At 39.2% G+C, this 24555-nt stretch overlaps 1 protein-coding gene across 3 annotated transcripts in view; it reads left to right on the plus strand.

Moving 5' to 3' along the window:
• The window catches only part of Stat4 (signal transducer and activator of transcription 4), a 118450-nt gene that overhangs the window by 75298 nt on the left and 18597 nt on the right, over nt 1-24555 (plus strand). For all 3 annotated transcript variants that reach the window (XM_021161716.2, XM_021161708.2, XM_021161725.2), the window contains 11 exons: nt 2089-2187; nt 5495-5587; nt 8591-8669; nt 11398-11483; nt 13149-13300; nt 15087-15245; nt 16276-16368; nt 19041-19100; nt 19381-19398; nt 19487-19580; nt 20604-20648. In XM_021161716.2, coding sequence (XP_021017375.1) covers nt 2089-2187; nt 5495-5587; nt 8591-8669; nt 11398-11483; nt 13149-13300; nt 15087-15245; nt 16276-16368; nt 19041-19100; nt 19381-19398; nt 19487-19580; nt 20604-20648 — 978 coding nt within the window. The remainder of the gene's footprint in view (nt 1-2088; nt 2188-5494; nt 5588-8590; nt 8670-11397; nt 11484-13148; nt 13301-15086; nt 15246-16275; nt 16369-19040; nt 19101-19380; nt 19399-19486; nt 19581-20603; nt 20649-24555) is intronic.

The following is a 24555-nucleotide window of genomic DNA, read 5'->3' on the forward strand; positions in this document are numbered from 1 at the left end:
CACTCCAGAGAGCAGGGACCTTTATAAAACCTTGGTATAGTAAGAAGCAGAATTCCACACACGTCAGGATTCATTTTATTGCTGTTCTGTGAGCTATGTACATAGTCACTACTCACAGGTGAGCCTGAACACATCTTTAATACTTAGGAAAGTGAAATAGTAATTTGGCGCTGAATAAACAGTTGTTTTTCACAAGACATTTTGTCTCAAATATTAAAGTGAGGCATTACATTAGAGGGTGTTAAAGAAGAAAATGAACATGTATTAGTTAATGAAAAAAGTATTGATGTCTGGCCCTTAAAGGAGAGGAGTGTGTGATTTAATCTCACAGATCTGGAGGAAAGCAGAGGCAAAGCAAGGGGAAGGAAGTTGAGCGTTGACAGGAAAATGAAGATCACAGCCATGTCGTGAGCAGCACCCGGATCGGAGACGACACCAGTGTGTCTGCAGCATTAGAGGAACCCTTCATCCCAGAAGGACAAATTCACAGTTTATATTAATAACACAGTTTGCAAATTATCCCTAAAAGAAACCCTTTTTAGCAAGGAAACATTTTTAGTGACATTAAGGTAAAAAAGGAGAAAACAGGTTTGTTGAGGGGAGCTGGTGGGGGACTTAACGGCAAGCTATATGAAAAGAACCAAGAGATATCAAAATTAGCAGGAATAAATTCACATAGACTGAAATGTAGACATGTTAGAAACATGACACTCCCCCATACTGAACGGGATCACTTTCATAGCTCTGCTTTCTGAGTTTCAGGCAATTCACTTGTTTTCTTCTGGAAATTTTCTGGCCTAAAGAAAGAAAATATTTTTAAGGAATGAATATGGAAGAACAGGAATCCAGACAGTTTTTACCTCAGTTTCTTTCTTTTTTTTTTTTTTTTTTTTTGAGACAGGGTTTCCCTGTATAGTCCTGGCTGTCCTGGAACTCACTTTGTAGACCAGGCTGGCCTCGAACTCAGAAATCCGCCTGCCTCTGCCTCCCAAGTGCTGGGATTAAAGGTGTGCGCCACCACCGCCGGGCCCCCAGTTTCACAAAGGGAAATGTTAATTGACAGAATCTCATATACTCCTCAGGAGTCACAGCCATGATAAGGTTTACAGCCAACAACCCTCTTTTTTTCCTCCCCAGAAAGATCTCTTGGTTTAGTTGCCTGTATGATCTACTTTTGATTGGTGTTAATTTTCTACTTTGTGGACTGTTATTTTTTTCCTCTATTGACCTTTTGGCCATTTCACGTATATCAGCACCATGTACCACCTCAAGAAAGGAGGGCAGAGATTTAGATAGTGAGCTTGTCTCCAATGCCTTTAGATAGTGAGCTTGTCTCCAATGCCTTTCTAATCTCGCCTCAGAACAGTCTAGTACAGAAGTTTAACATGACTGACTAAAATTATGATGTTCCAGACAATATTGTAAATCAAGGCTAGAGAACATAGTTCTTGAAAGTAAGGAAAATGACTGCACACTCATTGCTGGGCACCATGGCAACCATAGATGATTCCCCTAAAAAGATTTGGGATTTTCTCTTACAACAATATATTGGATGGCTGCCAGTTAACAGATGCACATCATTAGCCTTGGCAATAAAGTAAATGTAAGCTTCTATGTCAGAAATATCATTGCTGAAAAGTGAGTATGGTTTTGCTTGAGTATAATGTAATTAGGAGGTTGTTGACACGAATATCATCAAATGGGGATCATCGCAGAGACTACAGACCTGAAGCCAGAACTACCATGTGTACAACAAGGACCCTCTTGAGTCTTCAGGACTCAATGGGAAATAACTACTATATCTAAAACCTACCCAGTGCCCAACATAAACTGACCCTCCAATGTGTTCATAAAGAACTGTTCAAAGAACAACTGTTAAGAATTTTGAAAGCAAAGAAAGCAACATTATCTCATTAAGAGTCTACATTTCCATGGCATTGCAAAATAATAGACAATTAGAACAGATCCCAAGTATTTGTATAGGTTTATAGGAAGATTATTGTTGGTTTTCAAGTATGACATTTCTTTATGATTTATATGTGTTTCTTTTTCAAAGCTTTTATGCTGCATTTGCTTACTGTCTTTCAGGGCAAGTTTCATGGAAATCCAATGCATGTAGCTGTGGTAATTTCAAATTGCTTAAGGGAAGAGAGGAGAATATTGGCTGCAGCCAACATGCCTATCCAGGTACCACTTTCTGATTCACAGTCGTATGCATTAACCATCACATTGCTGGCTTGGCAAGTGACTTGTTCTGAGTCTATGATCTTGATCTCTGCTTGAGTTTAGTTTTCTGTAGAATCAGAAACTGTGTTAGTGACTCCCAGCCCCACAGTGTTCAAGGTCTTAGGCTCATCCTCTGAGAAGTTGCTTGCCTTTACTCCACAGTGAGAGAATTACCAAGTTTTCCCAACCCCCTGCCCTTGCCCTGCCCCTTAAAGACAGGGTCTCATATAGAGCAGGCTGACCTTGAGCTCATTAGATAGCTCAGGCTGGCCTTGTGCTTGTGATCTTTCCATCCTTCCTCCAAGTGCTGGCATTACAGATGTGTGGCACCAGACTGGCTACTCTAGATTCCTTTTGTTATCAAGGCTAAATTCGGCCTATGATCTTACAGCATTAATCTGGGATTACAGTGACCACATCTTAGTTAGATTCCCAATTGTGGTTTGGACTCTGCTTCCTTAGCATGTTCGTCTTCACAGACTGACCTTACTGAACCTTTCAGGACCTCCTGACTCTCGAGTCTAAAGAAATTTGACTTACAAAAGCTCCCCAAATATTTGCTTGGCTGTTCTTCACCCTCATGTAGTTTATATTGTATTTTATCTTATCCTTCTGAACTTGATAAGAACCTAGGAAATGGAAGAACCAGCCGTCTCTAAGCATATGCTTTCAGTTCATCCTACAATAAGAGAAAAATTTATAAATCAATGTATTTTCTAAATGACATTCTCCACACTTTAGTGAACAATACAACTTATGAAGATCTAAAGAAGGATATGTGTGTGTATAAGCTATACGTATAAACTATTATATAAAATATATATGTAATTATTTAATATATATGTATATATTAAAACTGTTACAACTTCTGAGGCTTAGTCACTATCAGGTTATGAATGTTTTTGGGAGAACTTGAAGTGTTGACAACTCAGTTGCTCTTGGATGATAAAGGATGGCATTGTTTCCACTTACTGTGGTTTCTAAATTGCAGGCTGTCCATTTTATACCTGTCACACATAGAGTCATTACTTTCTCTTCTCCTCCCCACTCTCTTTCTCTTTCAGTCCCTATCTCTGTTTCTCTCACTCTGTCTCATATGTGCTTTCTCATGAGAGCCCTCTACTCTCCTCAAATGTCAAATATTAGTCAAATCAAAACATTTAAGTGCATGCTAACCAAAGTAGCTCTGGTAATATTACTGCACACTACTCTAAACAAAGGACTGGGAATTTTTTTAAAAAAACTTCAAGTAGGTAGACAAATAATGGAATAATGGAGAAGGATGTGATAAAGGAGCATGCTTATAAAGGCCTTACTAATCTGAAGGTTATGGTGTAATTAAAAACACTTCACCAAGAGCTGAAAGCAAGGGTTTTTCCTGATGTGTATTGTCAGTTATCAACTGTTCTAACCCTCGGTCTCTGCTTAACTCTGTGGTGCAGTAACTGCTTAGTCATCTTTTTCTTATCTGCAGACAGCTATTGTTTAAGGGCCATACTCAGTGTCAGATTGTTAGAGTGGCCAAGATACAGCGCTTAGAAGAGCTACTCGGCCTTTTTTGCATAACCAAATTACTTTTCCACTTCCTTTGGTAAATTCCCTTTGTTTTAAACTAAAAATAAACCACATCTCAGCAGGTTCAACACCCTCAATTACCAGTGTAAGCCTGAGCCAATGTGATCCTATAATACTAATTTAAAGTCACATACAGTTTAGGAGTGGTGCAGATAGTCTGAAGGAAATTGTGAACTTTGTTCAAGTCATGAAGTTAGGAGCTGGAGAGATGGTTCCAAGGTTAAGAGTGCTTGCTGTTCTTCCAGGGGACCTTGTTCTGTTCTTTGCACCCACATTGGATAGCTTACAACTCTCTCTAATTCCAGCTGCAGGACTTCAGACTTCTAGCCTCTGATGTCATCTACTCATATATGGCACACACAGACACACACACATAAAAATAAAACCTTTTACAAATCATAAAGTGACCCATACTTGTACTATTTAGTGGTAACAACATTACATTTTGGCCTATGTGTTGTTTGGGTCATATCTACTTATTTTTGAATATCTTTGCATATATTCATATTCTTACAAGAATATACCTACATCCATATCTAAATAAAATTATATCTGATGTTTTATAATCTGCTTAGTTGCTTAGATTGTTAACATTGTCTATATCATGTCATTTAGTATTTTTTACAGTGTCCAGAGCCAGTCTGACCCAAGTCTTTCTCAGAGGTCTCACTGAAAGGACAAAGGGAACTTTAGTTCTGTGTCCTTGTCCAGAAGTGGACTTGGTAAGGATGGTTAAGGCTGGAGCCAATGTTTCAGAGGAATCAAGGCTGTGGCTTCTGGGAACCCAACTCTTCCCCCTTGACTGTGGTTATCTGTTTTGAAGCAGCTGTCTGAGGTATCCTGTGTTGTCTTTGCTAACATCATTTGACTTAGATCTCTATAACCCTGGCTGCTCCTCCCCAATAGTATATATGATGTTGTACTTCTTAGTGAAGTGCATTCCTTGGCATAAGTGATTGGTTTGTACCAGACTTCCTGGTCCCAGCTATTGCTGTCTCTTCTTTATTTCTTGTCTTCTACTGGTTGGGGGCAAGTGGCACCTAATGTGAGGCATGAGTATGGGACAAGTGCCACCCAACATAGGGCACCACTTGCCTTGAACCAACAGGAATAAGGGTCCTTAATAGTGAGGTGTTGAGTGGGAGGAGTAGGGGTGAAAAATTATAAAACAAGATGAGAAATAAAAAAGACAAAAGCAATAACTAAGACCAGGCAGCAGTCTTGTGTAAGCTGATGACTTAAGCCATGCAAGTTTATTAAGAAGTACAGCATGGCCAAGACCTCATACTCAGCTGCTACAGTCCAGGAGAAAGAATCAGGTACCCAGAAACTGCAACCTTGACTCCTCTGAAGCACTAACTCCAGACCTAGACTGGCTTGCTGAGCCCACTCCTGGACAAGGACATGGAACGTAAGTTCTTTTTGTCTTTTCATGGAGCCTCTGAGAAAGTCTCAAGTCAGTTGGCTCTGGACACTACAAGCATAATGTTTAGTTCTGCAGTGGGACCCTCGAGCCTTGGGCATTCTCTGCTTGGTGAGTTATATACCCAACTCAGCACGAGTTTTAATGATCATAGCATATTATGTATCACATTGATCTAAAGCTCAGGTCAATGTAAGTGCCGTGTTCTTTATTATAGCCATAAACATGTTTTGTCAACAACAGTGAAATTGCAGGACATTCTTTTTCCAGGGACCTCTGGAGAAATCCTTACAGAGTTCTTCAGTTTCCGAAAGACAAAGAAATGTGGAACACAAAGTGTCTGCCATTAAAAACAGTGTGCAGGTGAGTGGTCTCATATAGATGCACTGGGTAAGTGGTCTGTCTTATGTAGCTGTCTAGAAAGTCCAGCCAGGCCTGTGTGCTGAAGGCCAGTGCAAACAGATCTCAGAGGATATGTGTTTCTCTCATGCTGTGTTATACAGAAAAGACTTCCTTGAGGAAACTTTTAAACTCAACTTGCTTCTGATATCAAACTGTCTTCTAGAGTAAGTTTGGTAACTTACAGTTCCTAAAAAGTGTATACGTTTCCCCTAATTGCATCCCATATAGTCTTTTATTATCCCTTATCTGTGGAACCCATTATGTCACTCATTTCCTTAGCTATTAGTACATTTCAGTTTCTCCTCCCATCAGTCTTACTATAGATTTGTTACTTTCATTGATCTAGAAAACAAATTTTTAAGTGAGACAGACTTTCTGAATTGTACACAGAATGAACTTCTAAGGTTTTCCTTCTGGACCTGCAGTTTAAAGATCTTCCATAACAACTAAAATAAGCAGACATGTTTCTTCTCCCATCGTTACAAAAAAGAATCAGACTCTCAAGGTCGACCTATGGCAAATGCCGGAGTGCACTCTCAGGTTAAACCAAGGACTCTACTGACCCCACGAGTATGAGAAAGTACACAGTGGTTGTCTCCTTTCCACTGTAATATTGGATTATAATCAGGGTACTTAAGCATATTAATTAAGTACACAGATGCATGTATCCAATATCTTTTGATGATGGTGGTACAGTGCTACCAATGACCTGGTGCATATTAAGCCAGTTCTCCAGCACTGGCTTAGCATCCTCTGCAGTCCTCAGATTCCTTGTTAATTCCTGAGAAATTTGGTGCAACTAAAGTTTACCATTTGAGGCTCTGCCCTCATCCCTTCCTCAAGTTCATAGATCATCCCAGCATCTGTGAATGTTGGTTGCTAAGGGCTTCTTTGAAATTGTCTGTCCAGGGAACACTAGGCTGTCTTCAGACACAGAGGGAATGATACGGGCTGACAGGAAACACCAGGCCCTGCATTCAAGCCGATGTTAACTCTGTGGTACAGATCACACTTCTGAGTTCCTCGTGGGATCAAAGCTAAACCCCAAGATGTACCACCTGCTCCCTCAGCTCCTTTCCTACCCTATCCCTACTCAGCAGGTCCTTTCTGAGAACGCACCCTTACTAGATCTTTATACCCAGGCTCTGATTCCATAATGTTGGACATGACACTTTAAGCAGAGCAGTAGTTGTCCACTAAAGCACTTTGCCCATTGGGTTATAACCTCCATTTCTCTCTTGGAATGCGGAATGTAGCATTCACAAAGGGATTTCTGACCACCATGAGAGATTTACAAATTATTATCACAAATCTTTTGCAAAAATATTGTTTGTAAAAATTTACTATAACTGATGACCGACAGTCTGAATGAAGTCTTTTAATTGATTTATCATTGATTTTCTTTTTAAAGGAAATGATTTAATATACTATTTTTATTGATCTTTTTGGTTAGAATACTCTGAAAACATCTTTTAATTCTGAGATCAAAACAAGATGCATGCTTTAAAACTAGATTTAATTTTCTTACTTGTCTCCCAGGTATGTGAGTTCCCTGCCTTTTAATAGCCCATAGCCTTTTGTCAATCTTTGCTCTTGAGAAAATTACCATTCAAGTGAAATACTGAAAATGCATAGACGTGGAGTAAAGGGGGTGGAATTTGAAGCCAAATTATATCTAGATGGCTTTGCGTTCTCATCAGAGCACATATTGCTATGTGTCTGGGACCCTTAATTTTCTTAAATGAAAAACGGAAATCACTTTTGTGGCAAATTGCCAAGAACGAAAATGCTTGTAAGGTTGAAGTCCTCTTCTTCTGTTCTATAAACAGAGCTGCACATTTTATGAACTGTGGCGCTCACCTTTAATCCAGCACTCAGGAGGCAGAGGCAGAAGGATCTCTATGAGATTGAGGCCAGCATGGTCTACATAGCAAGCTCCAGGCTATCCAGGGCTACTTAGAGAGACTCCGTCTCAAAAACAAACAAAGCAAAACAAAAACAACAAAAAAAAAGGCTGAAGCACAGATCTGTGCTCAAGTCCATACAACTTTAAAAGCTACAGAGTTGGAGCACACATTCATACTGACCATAGATTTAATATTTTTTTCAATCAGTAATTTGAAAGGTAAGATTGAGATTTTCCGCAGAAAGGGAGGAATGTGCTTTTTCTTAGAGAAGACCTCTGGGCATGCAGAATGCAATCTGAAATGCAGGACGCAGCCATCTGGTTTGGGGGGTGAAAGTTGTGCTGCTAGCTCCTCCCCACAAACATCACCCACTTCACATTGTTAAGCCTGTGTTTCTTTATCTCTGAAAACCAAGAGTGACTAGACGTGAAAAGCCAATATGTAAAATCTCAACACTGATTGATTATTATGACTGAATAGGGAACATTAATGGGTTTAGAGGAAAGACAAGTTAAAAAAAGTCAATGATCAATTATTAATTAATAAAATAAAATTACAAGCATATTTTAAGTAGTAGAAAGAAAAGTATTTTGGCAGAATTATCCTAAACTGTACATCTCTGATTCTTGTTCACTAGTACAGAGGGCAGCAGAGCAACCCGAAAGGGCAGAAGGACCCTGTAAGTGGAGTTGTGATTAGCAGCTCTTGTAATTAGTTCAGAAATGAGAAAGAATATGCTGGAAGATTTCTTAAGCAGAAAGAAAAAAGTGAGAAGAGACGGCGAGCTGGCTAAGAGCAGTTGCTGCTCTTGCAGAGGACTTGTATTTGCACAGCATCCACACTGCAGGCAACTCCTAACTCAGTCACTCTAGCTCTGGGGATCGGTGCCTTCTTCTGGCCTCCTCAGACACAGCTTGCATGTGGATTAGCCATTTGGAGGTGTAGGCTACTTAGTCAAGGCAGCTGTTGGAGACTGGCTACCCCAGTGTATTGTTTATGCGTTTCTATGGTAGGCTTAAGCATTGCAACCTTGTTTAATATTTTCTTTTGTATAAAGATGACAGAACAAGATACCAAATACTTAGAAGACCTGCAAGATGAGTTTGACTACAGGTATAAAACAATTCAGACAATGGGTAAGTTATGGTTTTGTCTGTAATTCTCAATAGAGACATAAAAAGAGCATAATTATTAGGGTTCTTCACTGGTAAGAGTCAAATTTCAAGCAAATTTGATCTTCTTGCTGACGAGAACCTCCCACCATGTTTGTAGGCAAATAATGTTTCCAGTTTTGCGTTTTCCATCTCTCCATGTAAGTTTTAAACACATATATTTACCAGCCACTTCAAAGAAAATTACAAGTTACATAAGAAATGATGCCCACTGCAACATGTGCCCCCACCCCAACATTACTAATAAGAGTACTCTAAGGAGCTCAGATCTCAGGACTGGGTGTGGTGGCACGTGCATGTAATTGGAACACTTGTGAGGTGGAGAGACATAGCAAAAAACTTCCTCAAAAGAAAAATGAAACACAACTAATGAAAACAGAAATAATCACCTAATGCAGTCAGGAAGTCACTGAAATATGTAGAAATATGCTTCATAGAAGAGAATTTGGAAAATAGGAAAAAGTATTAAAAATAAAAATTACATGAAGTCTCATGATAAGCACGGTTAAAATTTCTTATATTTTCTCTACTTTGTCACAAGCATCTGTGTCTATAAATTTATCTTCCAAAGAATTAGACATTTTGTATATGTTCTTGTGTATAGAATTTTAAATTAAATTTTATTTATAAATATTTCTAAAATGTAAATTCAATAATTGATAAATGTCTAAATACAAAGATTCTGAATTAATTTGATTCTGTGTATTTAAATACTGTTTACAGTTAGATGATTTTTAATAAATAGATGGAGAAGATGAAAATATTTATAAGACCCTAGATATATAAGTGATAATGGATTGATAGTCTAACTTCACTCCAATTACTGGGATAATCATTGAAACTCTAATTAGTCCTGTTTAGATTGTTGACAGAATCCTGCTAATATAGACTTATTAGTTTGGATCATGGCATTCTGCTTGTGTTAGACAATAGAAAACATTAGATAGGTGCCTTATTTATTTTTCCATTGTTGTAAAGAGCATGTCCAAGGCAACTTCTTGAAGAAAGCGTTTAATTGGTGGTTTAATTATAGTTTCAGAGGTTTAGTCCATTATCATCATGGTGGGGAGGATGGTGTCATGAAGGGCAGGTGCAGGACCAGTAGTTGAAAGCTACATCCTGATACTTAGGCAAAGTAAAAGACACTGGGGCTGGCATGAGCTTTTGTAACTTCAAACCCATCCCCAGTGACACACCTCCTTTTAACAAGGCCACACCCACTCTAATCCTTTCCGAACAGTTCCACTAACTGGGGATCAAGCATTAAAACATATAAGCCTGTGGGGGCCATTCCTATTCAAACCATCTTAACAAGTAAAGATGGGAACCCTGATATGTTATTACAATTTTACTTACTTCAATTTTTTTATTTCAAAATGTTTTTAAAAGCAAGGCAAATAGAAAGATCTACTTTACAGAATTTCGTTTATTAAAATGTTAACACATGCTTTGAAGGCAGTATGGATGATTGTTATAGAATGTTTAATTTTTCTGAAGGTGTCTTTCAGTCTCCTGTTGTATTCAGGATGTCATGACCACCATGAAATATTCAAAATGCTCATGATTATTTAAATGTACAATTTTCTCTTTAGAAGAAATAACACAAGGATTTAATCACTTATGAAAGGGAGCAGGGATCCTAGAGAAACAATGTATTTCACCAAGCATCTTTGAAAACAGATTTATTCCAATTTCCACATAAACTATGAAGTTTCAAGATAACAATATAATAAGCCATAGTAAACAATAAAACTATTTTAAGTGTAACATTTTATTATCTAAATTTCTTCAGTATTTTTCAGCTTTTATGTACATTATAAAGAGTTGAAAACCAGTTGTGGTGGCTGACAGCTCTAGCCCAGTCCTTTGGAGGTGGAGGCAGGAAGAAGACCTAGGTTCAAGACCATCCTCAGCTATGCAGCCAGTATAAAGCTGGCCTGGGCTGTGTGGCAGTCCAAACAGACAGGAGAATGAGTCCAACAATTTAACCATGAGCACAAAGAAGTCCCCCTTTCCTTATATCACACAAGCAAGGTTATCCTTAGTGCAGGCCAGACCGGTAAAGTAAATCCATTACAAAACCTTTTTTTATCCACTGTCAATAAACAAACAACAACAACAAAAACAAAACAAAAACCAAATAGTGAAGAGCATTCCCCTGCAGTGGCCTCTACTACAGGTAGGTAGTCAGGAATATTTGTCAGGGGCTAGCTAAGTTTAGCAACTGAAGAATAGGGCAGGCAGGAGAGATGGAGATAAGAAATTGGTTAAGCATATGCTTTTCCAGGCAGGAGATAGTAGCGCCCAACAGTTGTGCTAAGAATGCAAGTTGAAATTACTGTCTATCTGTGTCAGAGGATTCAAGGAAAGCTGGGAGGGGCCTGGTAGCATGGTCACTTCCCAGAGTAAAGGTGGGTAGAACATAAAAATGCACACAACATTCCTCCTGCATCTGTCTGTAGATAGATAAAAGTTCTCTTGTGCATGCTTGACTGAACCTCTTCCTGGCAAAATAAGGACATTCTTGGACTGGGCTTCCATCCTCAACACAAGAAGCCTATTTGTCTCTTACAACCTAAGCCCCTGGTCCCGTCCAGAGCTGGACGGGAGGTGGATTGAGTGGACTTGACTTTTTGGTAATAAAAAGCTTTGCCTAAAGATAATTCTGGATCTCGTTTTCTTCCCTTTGCAGATCAGGGTGACAAGAACAGTATCCTGGTGAACCAGGAAGTTTTGACACTGCAAGAAATGCTTAATAGTCTGGACTTCAAGAGAAAGGTTGGTGAAGAAATTAATTTGTCATTTGTCTGGCTTTCTTTTCCTAAACCTCATCCTCCATAACCAAGGCCTCCGATTTTATCAAATGTCAGAATTTCCAGGAATTGTCCTCCATGTCTCTGGGTAAACTTGTATGGGCACTTCAGCCTCAACCTCCCAACCAATTTGTGTAATTCAGTGGCTAGAGGGATTATTAACTTAGGGAAGCTGGACCTAAGCTTTATTTTTCACTGTTTTAGACATAGGTTGTTAAGGTTCTGAAGTGGGTAATACTACACATTTTTAGTTAAAAATTACTAGATGATATAAAACTCTATTGGAAAAATTCTATATTCTATTCTGAGAATGGCACTGTTAAATATTGTCCTATTTGTGAAATTCCTCAAGACTTAAGAATAGTTTGTTAGTAACAAACTTTTTTTGGCTCAGTGAAATATGTTTAAGACAGTAAATATTTCTATTTCAATTTTATTTTATTTTATTTTATTTTATTTTATTTTATTTTGGTTTTTTGAGATAGGGTTTCTCTGTGCAGTCCTGGCAGTCCTGGAACTCACTCTGTAGACCAGGCTGGCCTCGAACTGAGAAATCTATCTGTCTCTACCTCCCAAGTGCTGGGATTACAGGCATGTGCCACCACTGCCTGGCTTATTTCAATTTTCTACCTGTCTTTAAAAGTAAATGCAATTGGTATTTAGCCAATAACTGGTGAATAAACTTATATGCATCCAAATAAGTTTATTTTCACTTTAAATTGATTATAAATATAATTAGGTGTATGTAAGATTGCAATCACACAAGCAGTATACATAAGCAGATAGTCCAAGCTAACATGTAAGGATTTTATGGGTGATCTGTTTCATGTTTTATATGCACCATTTTATTTTGCTTGAGAAACAAAATTAGAAATAGAGAAGGAACTCTGAAAATAATATAGCCCATCTACCCACACCCACATATATATGAGAGAACTAAATTATAACAAGGTTAAATGGTTTGTCCAAACTCACAAAACCTGAAGAGAAACTCCTGTCTCCTAATTTCTATGCTTATGAAAGTTGTATTTTACTATGCCTCCCTAAACACATAGTGTGAAGAAAAAGTAACACAGAAAAAAAACAATTTTTAATCACTATTTTTACAAATAGATGGATAATCACATTCATTTAGAAACAGGCACTGGAGCAATGGCTTAAGAGTTAAGAGCAACAAAGGCTGATCTTCCAGAGCACCCAGGTTCCATTCCCAGAACCCACATCGTGGCTCACAAGCAACTGAAATTCCACTCTAGGGGATCCAACACCTCTTCTGCCTTTGGGAGGCACTGCACACCTATCAGCTGGACAGACATGTCAGCACACCACCAAAGCACATAAATAAAATAGACAACTATTATAAATGGCCTTCAAATGCATGTTTAGAACAGCACGATTCAATATTGACACAAAAGTTCCCACTGGATACTTTAGACTGATGCATGAGAATGCCAAGTCATGACCACAGTTCTCATGATATTATTCAGTTGTAATGACTATTGTTTGAGAAGGCACTATCAAATATGTGGTTAATTTTAGTCAACTCTTTGTCTCTCAGACCAGTGTGTTTTGGTAAGCAGGCCTGTAACGTGGTGTTCTGTGGATCTCTTTGCATGCTGTCTGTCTGCAGGAAGCACTCAGTAAGATGACACAGATAGTGAATGAGACAGACCTGCTCATGAACAGCATGCTTCTAGAAGAGCTGCAGGACTGGAAGAAGCGGCAGCAGATTGCCTGCATTGGTGGCCCGCTCCACAACGGGCTGGACCAGCTTCAGAACTGGTAAAGCGATTAACTTTAGTTTCTAGTGAAAACCACAGGAAGCACGGGCTGCAGTTGCTCAGTGAGAGTGCAGTCTACACCAAGCTGGGGACTACTGAGCAGGAGGGAGCCCCTGTCTTACGTTCTCAGCTTGCCTCCTTTGGGAAGAAAAAGGAAGCATTTCCCATACATAAGAATTGATCAATAAGCAAACATGATATCTTAAAAGACTCTAGTGACTTTTTTGAAGCCTATAATGCATATCATTAAGGGTACAATAAACATTAGCTTCAAAACTCTGAAAAACAACTTTTTAAAATGTGTGTCTTATGGTATAAGCTCAACATTTAGTTTTATATTTTCAAATACATTAACTTTGTGAAAGATGTTGGTCAAAGATGCAAAATTTCAGTAGGAAAGAGGAATAAGTTTAGGAAATCTACCATACACCATGATGACTGTAGTTACCAATATGTTATATACTTGAAAATTACTACATAGAATTTCTGTTCTTACAAAAAGAAGGTTATGGGAGACAATGCATATTTTTTAAATTTTCATTTGGCCATGCTTCAGTATATAAACATAGCAAAACATCATGTATAAAACTACAAATATACACAATGTTTATTGGCCAGTTAAAAAGTAAGTTAAGCTAGGTATGGTAACAGGGGAGTCATGCAAGTTCTAAGCCTACTTGGTCTACAGAGCAAGACCCTTTACAAAACTAACAGTACAACAGGACATCGCTACCTAATATGCAGATAAGCCGTTAAATGTAGATACCATCTTTTCACATAAAAGGATAAAAATGTTGATAAGGTTTTCTGACTCATAACTGCAAAATAAAACGATCTGGCTGAGAGAACAATTGAAAAATATAAGGAGAAACAAAAATCATTCAGTTACCATTAAAAATTGCTTTCTAAGAGATAATTCACGAAAATGGAAAATCGCCATACACCATACCTCAGGTTTCCTTCTCAAGGGAAGTAAAGATGTGGGCTCACTTTCCAACACACTGATTTCCCTCAATTCTCTAAACCCAAAGTACTCAACTGTGAAAACAAGACAAGCAACACAGGGAGTAATGAAAGCCACAAATTGATGGGACCTGCCACAGCTCCCTCCCTGGTCCTTCCTGTGTACTTGAGAAAGAGTTGCCCGGGAGACTGCTGAGAGATGCTCTGCTCCTCTAACTGTAGACCCTGTCCTCTTCCCCTTCCTCTTCCTCTGTTTCGGTCTTTCTAATTCTTCTCTATTCTGACCTAATCCTCACCTCCATTTCTAAGCCAAGATCAGCACACAGCAGCGTTGCACTTGAGTATCAAAGGCTTCCCAAACACTAATTTGTGCTAGAATGACTAAGTCATCACTTCCCACTAACACTTAGGAGTTGCAAATGTGTATAGAGCGGAGGGAGGTGAATTTTACACAATAACATTCTTCATGTCCTATACTCTGTATTTTAAATTGGTCTGTCTCTGTCTTTTAGTGGGAGCCATATTCTTAATATGCATACTTAACAGGATCTAAAGGCCAATTAAAAGAAATTTGGTTCCAGATGTTGACAATATTTCATAAAGGATGCTATAAATTGAAAGCACAAATTAGAAAATATTGAACATAATTCATATTCAGGAAGAAAGGGGTTAGGAAAAAATAAATAATTGTCAGTGATCATAATTTTAATTAATTTAACAATCACTTAATCATTTATTACTTATGAAATATGATCAGTTGCTAAACTAGCTTGATCGTTAAGTAGGGAAGGGAAAAAAAAACCCTCTCATTTGCTGTTCAATAGCTTTACCCTACTGGCAGAGAGTCTTTTCCAACTCAGACAGCAACTGGAGAAACTACAGGAGCAATCTACCAAAATGACCTATGAAGGGGATCCCATCCCTGCTCAAAGAGCACACCTGCTGGAAAGAGCTACCTTCCTGATCTACAATCTTTTCAAGAAGTAAGTGAATCACAAGGATTGTAGACCTCCCTCAGCATGGAGCTGTGGGGATACCCTGGGGTGGAGGGACAGTAGAGAATATTGCCTCCAGAAAGCCATGATAGCACCCCAGAGAGTTCCATCTACATTTCCACTCTTTGCTTCTTAATCACCACCTCTTCTCCCAGCAGCTGACTCAGTTTTCCATAAGGTAATAACCCATCCCCCACCTCCCACGCAGTTTTCACATTTTAACAAAGACTTCTTTCTTCTTGAGTATGTAGCTACACTCAAGAAGGGTGCAAAGCACTTTGTGTAAGATCACTGAAGAAAAAATTCTAATACACACCAGAAGTCCCAATACTCAGTCCAAAGTGATAAAAATTAAGTCTCTTTTTTGTTGTACAGGATGAACATGGACCTGTATTGAGTCCATTGGAGCAATTAAGAATTACTACTCTTAGCTGAGCAGTGGTGGTGCGCGTCTTTAATCCTGAAACTTGAGAGGCAGAGGGGCAGAGGAGGGGCAGAGGAGGGGCAGAGGGGCAGAAAGACAGAGGCAGCCTGATTTACAGAGTTCCAGGACAGCCATGGTTACACAGAGAAATCCTAATTTGTAAAATAAAAACAAAAGAAGAAAGAAAGAGGAAAGGAAGGAAGGAAGGAAGGAAGGAAGGAAGGAAGGAAGGAAAAAGAAAGAAAGGAAGAAAGAAAGAAAGAAAGAAGAAAGAAAGGAAAGAAAGAAAGAAAGAGAAGAAAGAGAGAGAGAAGAAAGAGAGAGAGAAAGAAGAAAGGAAAAAGGAAGGACGGAAAGAGAGGAAGGATGGAGAGAGAGATCACTAATTAGGAATGATCTTCAGGCCTTTTTTTCTATCACTTATACTAATGATCTGAGAAGTTGCTAGGGAGATTGGAGTGGAATGGGGATTTCAGCATCTCCTAGGTGTAAAATGTTTGGACTCTTAAGAGAAAATAGAGAAAACCCTATTTCTCTAGGTTTGAGCTGTCAATATTTTTTAATGTTTTCACATGATATTTCCTTTTTATCTAGCTCATTTGTGGTCGAGCGACAGCCATGCATGCCAACGCACCCTCAGAGGCCGATGGTACTTAAAACCCTCATTCAGTTCACTGTAAAACTGAGGTAGGCAGAACACACTCTTTCCTTTTATGTCTGTGGCGCTGTAGCCACTGCTAATTAAGGCGCCTTGCATGCAGCTGCTCCTCATAGAGCACCTGCTGGGAGCCCAGTGCTGAACTTTGGTAAATCCCTGCCGAAATGGTATGATGAGAACTTGCTTGTCAAGTGCATGACAACGTGGGAAATTAATGAAGACATGAGGGATATTAGCATGAAAGTATGCAATCATAATACCAGGCACTCTGGGATTAATTGCTGAAAAGGTTAGTGTGGAAAAAGACTTGGAAAGACAGAAGGGAGGATTGCAGGAGAGCGAGCGTATAGAAGTAATGGCTCTGAGTCTGTTTTGGAACAGAGTGGAGCAGGGAGAAACAGAATACAAAAGCCAGATGGGGGCAGGCTGTAGAAGGCTTTGAATATACCGGAAATGCAGTAGCACACTCTTCCCCTGTGATTACCTGGTAAGTGGCTTAATGGGGGTCCCACAAAAACTCTGAACAGCGCAGCTTTCAGCATATCCTTGCAGAGTGCCTTATTTAGAGACATGTGGGACCTGTAGAATTTTAGGTGGTTTCTTATATATTTGGTATTCTCAGAATCAAAACTTGGGTTTTCTCTAGGAAACTTAAGATAATGTTAGTCTTACTTTCAAAGAGTTCTATCGTGCTTTAAAATCCATCCCAAAGCTGCACATAGTCACCTCTGGAAGTCCCAGCAAATTAAAGAAGTCTGTTTATTCCGCGGGAGAGAGCAACTGAAGGTTCTCTTGGCAGGATTATTGATCTCATAGTAGCGTTGGAACCCAATTGTTAAAGGGAAGGCGCTTTTCAATTTGCATTTCAAAACCCCTAATTAAACCTCTCAGTCAATTTCTTCATGTGAATTCTGTGTCCAAGATACAAGGACAGACACAGAGGGCTAGCCAGGTTCTTTTTAAAAATGTGGTTCTCAAAACTTGTTCATTCCCCATCTCAGTGCCTCTATAGAACCCAGGACACCGTAACACTAAAAGTAGGGTGAGGAGTAATGGATAGCCATCCGTGCAGATGGAAGGATGCTGAAAATACTTTAGGAGAAGAAGAGGCGGTAACAAGGATTGTCTAGCAAAACCTTCTGAGCAGAAGAGGTGCCTGAGTTGGTAGCACTTTGCACTAGTTTGAGATGCTGCCAGAGGATAGATCACTATCCTGGTGTGGGCATCCTGTCTTCCTCTTCAGCTTGGATCCTCATCTTTCTTTCTTGAACTTTGTACCCACTATCTTGCTAGACCATGCAAAGCTTTCCCCCTACAGCTTCTCTCTGCCAAAGCATTGTGCTCCCCTGTTTCATAGGGAAGGTAATATGGAGATTCTACGTTCCTCATTGTGACCCTCTACTACAGTTCCTCATGTTGTGATGACCCCCCACCATAAAATTACTTTGTTGCTACTTCCATAACTGTAATTTTGCTGCTGTTATGAATTATAGTGTAAATATCTGATAAGTGACCCCCAAAGGAATCTCAAGCCCACGGCTCTAGGCTCAATCATCAGGAGTCTCTTCTGGAGCCAATTAAGGAAGAAGATGTAAAAGAAAAAATATTGTCCATATTCTGAGACCACCCTCTTCACCATCTACTACCCATCTTACACTTCATTCACACTGCTCTGGAACCAACTTTGTGTTTCATGCAAGATTTTAAGGGCCCTTTGTTTCATTGCATGCACAGCTTTGCCTGGGCCGTGGATGAGCTCTGGTTTCCTCCATACTATATACATCTCATCTGATGATCTGGATTCTTTTCTTTTACACATAGCCATGCCCAACTTTCTCCCTTAGCCAATCTTTGCTACATGAATTTTCAGGTATCTGAGTTTCTATTCAATGCACATAAGGAGCTCGGTATATGTTGAATGAGTGTATAAGGCGTGGGATGGATGTATGCATGAATGAGTAGGTAAGTGAATGACTGGATATGTTTGCAGCTGCATGGAACCCACAGACATAAGCGCACTATGGGATACCTTGGGGACTTGGGGATAGAAAGCAAAAAAAAAAAAAAAAGATATAAAGGCTGACATCAAAAGAAGGAATTCGAGGAATTCTTAACTGTACTTGATTTGTTCCTTGCAAGTTCAGCTTTTATTTTTAACTTGTGAGCATATTTACTCCTGTGAAAATATATTACTATGCTTGAAACTACAAATAAAATAAAATTGGAACTTTCTATATTCATTTTAGAAGTGTGGTCTTTCACCATAAAAATTCTCAAAAATATTTAGTTTTGCTGTGTTTACAAAGTATTTGTTTCTGGAGTAGGAGAAGATAGAGTCATGTTTGGAGACTTGCAAAGAAATTTTTTTACATATGTCATCCAGATTCCAACCCAAACCTACAGCTGTTTTTCAGAAGGGGCCAATGTATTATCTAATACCTATCAACTGAGAAAATGTGCACATAGCAAGAGTGATTGTCAACAGTGATATTGACTGGTACCAGTAAAGTCACAGAGCAAACTAAACAGGTTTTTTACATTTTAAAGTACATTAACATATAAGTGGAGATAATGTAGTGATATATATATATATACACATATATATGAATGATAGAATTATATTTAATTATTTAAATATAAAAAAACCTTTTTAACATTTTCAACTTTTTATCTTTGACTCTTTATTCCTGTCTCTTTCTAGATTACTAATAAAATTGCCAGAACTAAACTATCAGGTGAAAGTAAAGGCGTCCATTGACAAGTAAGCTTCCTAATTTAACTTGAAAGATGGCAAAGAAAGATTGGTTCAAATTCTTATACGATAATTTTGAATGTTTTCATTTTATTGCTTTTATTTTACATATCACTCTAAATATTTGACTTCAAGTTCAAATATTTAACTGAACTCTGTAAAGATTTCATTTTTAAAATTTTACTATAAAATTTAGAGGATACTCCATGTGTACAATTTGAAGTCATCTAGAAATATCTTCTCAGATCTAATAAACAGCTCATTTTAAAGTGTCTTCTTGGTTTTACAGGAATGTTTCAACTCTAAGGTAAGATATTTACTTTGTAGTTTTGTTTTGTTTTCTTAAGTATGTGTTGACATGAAACCATTTTAAAAGCAAAGATTTTTCTCCCTAGCAATAGAAGATTTGTGCTTTGTGGAACTCACGTCAAAGCTATGTCCAGTGAGGAATCTTCCAATGGGAGCCTCTCAGTGGAGTTTAGACATTTGGTAAGAAGCAAGTGAGACCACAACTATGTTCCTCCCCCAGCTTTGTTAACAGGCCATATAATTCAGAATATTTTGTTGTGTTTCTTTCATGAGATCAAGTACCACAGTGCGAAACAAAGCATACCACCATAAAAAAACTAACACAGTAGAAAAAACATGAAGCCAGAACTCAGACAGTGAGTTTTTAACAGTAGCAATGCAGAGCTGCATGCACTCATGGTGACTGGCCAGTGTTCATCATAAAAGCAGTAGAGATCTAGGTTAAAATGCAGAAAAGTTCTGGTTTCATTTTTAAAGTCCCCCAGGAAGTGACACCCAATAACGTGTAGCAGAAAGCACTTTCAATTCACAACAGCTTGGGCTGTTCTTGGGATGTCCCAACACATCATTGTATGTTGTATAGTCTACCTTGGAGTTTTCTAGAAAGCTCTGGTCCCTGCCCCCCATCCTAGGCTTCTTCTTCAACTAGATTCTCTTCTCTCTCTCTCTCTCTCTCTCTCTCTCTCTCTCTCTCTCTCTCACACACACACACACACACACACACACACACACAGAGAGAGAGAGAGAGAGAGAGAGAGAGAGAGAGAGAAGAGAGAGAGTTCTTAGATTCCCAAAGACCCTATGCTTCTTGACAGAGGCATGCTATTTTTCTGGTTTATTAATTAACACCTACCCAGTGCCCACCTGGATGTTTGACACCACTGAATCAGCTTTAAGGGTTCACTTTCAGAAATATCAAGCTGGTTATCAGAAATACTTCTACCAGCTATATATATATATATATATATATATATATATATATATATATATATAAAATCATTTGGTGTTTAGTTTGGTTTTCAGTCTTAACTTGTGTTGGATCTCAGCAGGTAAGTGAAGTTTCAGTGACTGAGACAATAGGAGTTGTTGTTAAAGAAGCCAACCTCCACCTTTGACTGTGACAGTGAAGCCGTAGGAGTGACTGAGTTGATGTGTTACTGATAATGATGCTCCGTCTAAATGCTATTATTTTCTTTCTCAAAGCAACCCAAGGAGATGAAGTGCAGTACTGGGAGTAAAGGAAACGAGGTAGGAAACGCTGACTCAGGGTTCTCCTAGGAAACCGTCCTCTAGCATTCGCTTCTCTTAAACCGCTTAATTGTATATAAAATCAAAACTGTGTTTCCCTGACTATAAACCTAAAGCTTGCTTGTTGCAGATAATATGGAAATGCTTAAAGAGGAAAATGAAAATAAGACACCATATTTCTCTGAAGAGAAATCATTGACCTTCTGATATATCAGTCAATCTTCTGTTTATAGATCTAAGCCTCAAAAAGATCTGCCACATACAGTGTTTCATAACTTTTGAAGGACATAGCTGCACATGGCTAACAGCTGTCTGTCATGTCCAGTCCTTTTAGAGAATGTGATTCAGAATGTTACCTTATAGCCAGAGAGTGGTGGTGATGCCTTTATCACAGCAGTAGAGAGGGAGAGGCAGGTGGATTTTTGTGAATTCAAGGCCAGCCTGGCCAGAGAGAGTTCCGTGACAGTCAGGGCTACACAGAGAAAGCGTGTCTTGAAAGCCCACCTCCAACTTTAATTATGTTTTATAGAGATGCCATGTTTCTTTAATTAGCTCTCTCTTTTATAGAAAACTATCTTAAAATCATTCCCTTTCCCACAGATGTGAAGTAAGATTAAAAAATTATGGTATATTACAAAAAATCATAACTGAAAAATAATTATTGATTGTATAGTATCAGTTACTTTGTCCTGTAAGGTTCGTATTTCACCAAGTGAACTGGACAAACTGAAGCTTGCCCGAGCAATCAGGTCTGAGCAATCAGGTCTGAGCAATCAGGTCTGAGCAATCAGGTCTGAGCAGTAAACTGGTGGAATCCCAGGCTAGATGTGATCATGAAGGCCATCTTCTCAGTTGGCCTAGAAAATTAGTCATTATAGTTTTGATCTTCAAGTTTGAATATAGGAAGACAGGGGCTAGAGAAATGGCTCAGCAGGTAAGAGCACTGACTGTTCTTCCAGAAGTCCTGAGTTCAATTCCCAGCAACCACATGGTGGCTCACAACCATCTGAAATGGGAGCTGATGCCCTCTTCTGGTGTCTGAAGAGAGCAATAGTGTACCATATACATTAAATAAATTAAATAAATAAATAAATAAATGTTTTTTAAAAAGAATATAAGAAGTCTAAATTTGAATCCACATTTCCAACAGTGACTGAAAATGTTATCTTTGGAAAAACACATGATAAAGAAATGTTCCACCTTTTATGTTCTAAGTGATGACAAATGACACCTCACACACCTTGCTCAGAGCCTGCTGAGGTGAACCTGAGTACTCAAAGCAGTTGTCAGCAGTAAAGGCATGTTACAATACAGTCTCTACAGATTCAGTCACCTGGCTTTATAGTCATAGCTCTGAAGGCAAAGATGGTTAAATCATATGGAAGAACTTTGTAAGTCCAGCATCTAATGGCAGTTCTCTCTCTCTCTCTCTCTCTCTCTCTCTCTCTCTCTCTCTCTCTCTCTCTCTCTCTCTCTCCTCTCTCTCTCTCTGTGTGTCTTCCTTTCTTTTCCCTCCTCTCCATCTCTCCCTCTCCCTCAGTCTCTCTGTCTCTGTCTCTCTCTCTCTCTCAGACCACATGACTCACCACAAAGGTTTAATGTGCAGTCCTGTTCCCTTCCTGTGAACTCTTCATTGTCTCAGCCGCACCTTTGGAACCGCTCTCTCCCATGGCCCTGTGGAAGTTGAGCCATGCTCCTTCCTGATTTGAGTCGCTGCTGAAGGCAGAACCTCAAGTGCATCTTTCCTCCCAGCCACTGCACATAGAATGGAGCTTTTGAGTTGGAGCGTTCTAGCAAAATAAATAAGAGGAATTCTTTTCCATGCAGGTTTTTCTAAATTTCCTGAACCATTCTTATAAAAAACACTATAAACAAAAGCCCATTACACACATCTCGGTGGAATTTTGAACACAGTTGTAATATTTCATTCAGCCTGACATCCCTGAATGTTATTATTTACAAATCTGAACAAACCAAGCACAATTATTTTTCTTAAGCAAAACATATCCGATGGGAATACATCCAAATAGTTCAACTCTTGCAGTACATTGTCATCTTTACCAACGTGAGATAAAAATTCGTACTAGGATTTCCTTAGAGACATAGCTATAAGTAAATCATCTTCTATAGAAAACCCAAGCACTGTCTTATTAGTAATGTCTACTTATATTGCTTTGAATTTATGTCCTCTTATTTTCCAGTTGATAACAAAATCATACAGCCATACAATGACTTTGCTTTTTTTATTTTTTCAAGTTTGTTAAAGCGGGGCTATTGTGTTTACGATATTCTTTGAGCTCCCCCTATTGATAGAATCTTAGTATGGTGTCAAGGCACATTTAGAACAAGCCACTGGCTCAAACACTGTTTTGTGTGCTTAAGACACAGTTGACTGGTATGAAACATGTCGAGAAAGATGATCCATTCGTCAGGGGGTTGATCAGTAGAAATGACCACAGAAAGGAAAGAGAGAAGAATAGTTGGTATATAAGGTGGAGGTGTTCATAAACTCACGGGGCGAATGATTGTAGTAACACACTTTAGGAAGATAGGAAGCAAGGATAGCATGACCTTATTTTCAAGCTTCAAAGGTTTCTATTGCTTATCTATGAGCACCTGCAGCAAGTGGGCATACTCTACTGAGAATTCATGTAACAGTAGCTCCTGGTATATACTCTGGCGTTAACACTGCTAAATGGGTAGCATACGTATTCAAGTCAACTTCCCTCAAGTTTGCACCAGGCAGTTAATGAATCTTGTTGGCCTTGACTGGTTCCATCCTTCTTGGATCCATCCCTTTGGGATCTTACAGTCTCTGGGAGGGTGGAGCCCCTCACCTCACACATGGCCTGCTATACTAGCTCAGAAGTGGGAGCAATTTCAGCCTAGACTCTTGCCAAGCCTGGAAGGAAATTAACATAACATTTCTTTAAGAAATGTGACTGCCCTTTCTCTGCTGGGTTCTACTCCTTCCCCCTTTCCACCCATGCTATGCCTCTGGGGAATATGAAAACAGCAATTGGAGTGATTGGGCTCTGCTTTTCAAGCCACTGTCGTCCTCTCATTTTTTTCTTTAATCTACAGAACATGGTTAATGTTACCCTACACTTCTAAGGTTGTTGACAGAACCAAAGAACAGTGTGTGAGTTATTGGTGGTGTGGGGGCATAGGTTGGTTGTGGTTCTTACAGATCAGGAATTTGTGCTGCCTGCTTGATGGAGACCAGGTATTATGTTGATGAGAGCTCACAACCAGAGACTTGAACCCCTATAGATCTTCCTCTTTCTCTGGTCATGAGCCATACACATGCTTAGCTGGAGAGATGGCCTCTTTCATGGGACTCAGGCCACAACTCCAATCTGCATGCAGATCTGTCCCTGAAACCTCAGACTATGTTTCTATATGCCCCCTTTGGGAAACTTCTTGTTTTTTGAGTCCACCATAAGGTTCCCTACACCGATCCTACTATTAGCACACACACACACACACACACACACACACACACACACCACCTTGGGTTCTTAAGTTGTGCTTTTGTGATTGTGAGACTCATGGATGACTGCTAACTGACAAGGGGTGTTAAGGAGATAAGGATGTCTCCAATCTCTCCTAGATTTAAAGCACCCTGTAACTAGCTTTAAGCTTAGGCAAAGGGAGGACATAGCCTGACACTCATTCTTTTCCCAAAGGTCCAGGGAACCAAACAGGAGCTTCAGGAATTCCCTTCTGTAGTTAAAGCTAGGCCAACAGCTTTGCTTGTGCCCAGACTACTTCATAACTCAACTACCTGCTTTTTCTATTCTAAGCCATGCCATGTCATGTGACTGGTTACCTGGTCCTCAGTTTCATACAACTGTCTTCTGTGTCCCAGGTGAATCTCTCTGCCTGATTGTCTCCCAGAATCCCC

This window comes from Mus caroli, unplaced genomic scaffold (genome assembly GCF_978045245.1).
Source record: "Mus caroli unplaced genomic scaffold, Mus_caroli_1 scaffold_1, whole genome shotgun sequence".
Classification (NCBI taxonomy): domain Eukaryota; kingdom Metazoa; phylum Chordata; class Mammalia; order Rodentia; family Muridae; genus Mus; species Mus caroli.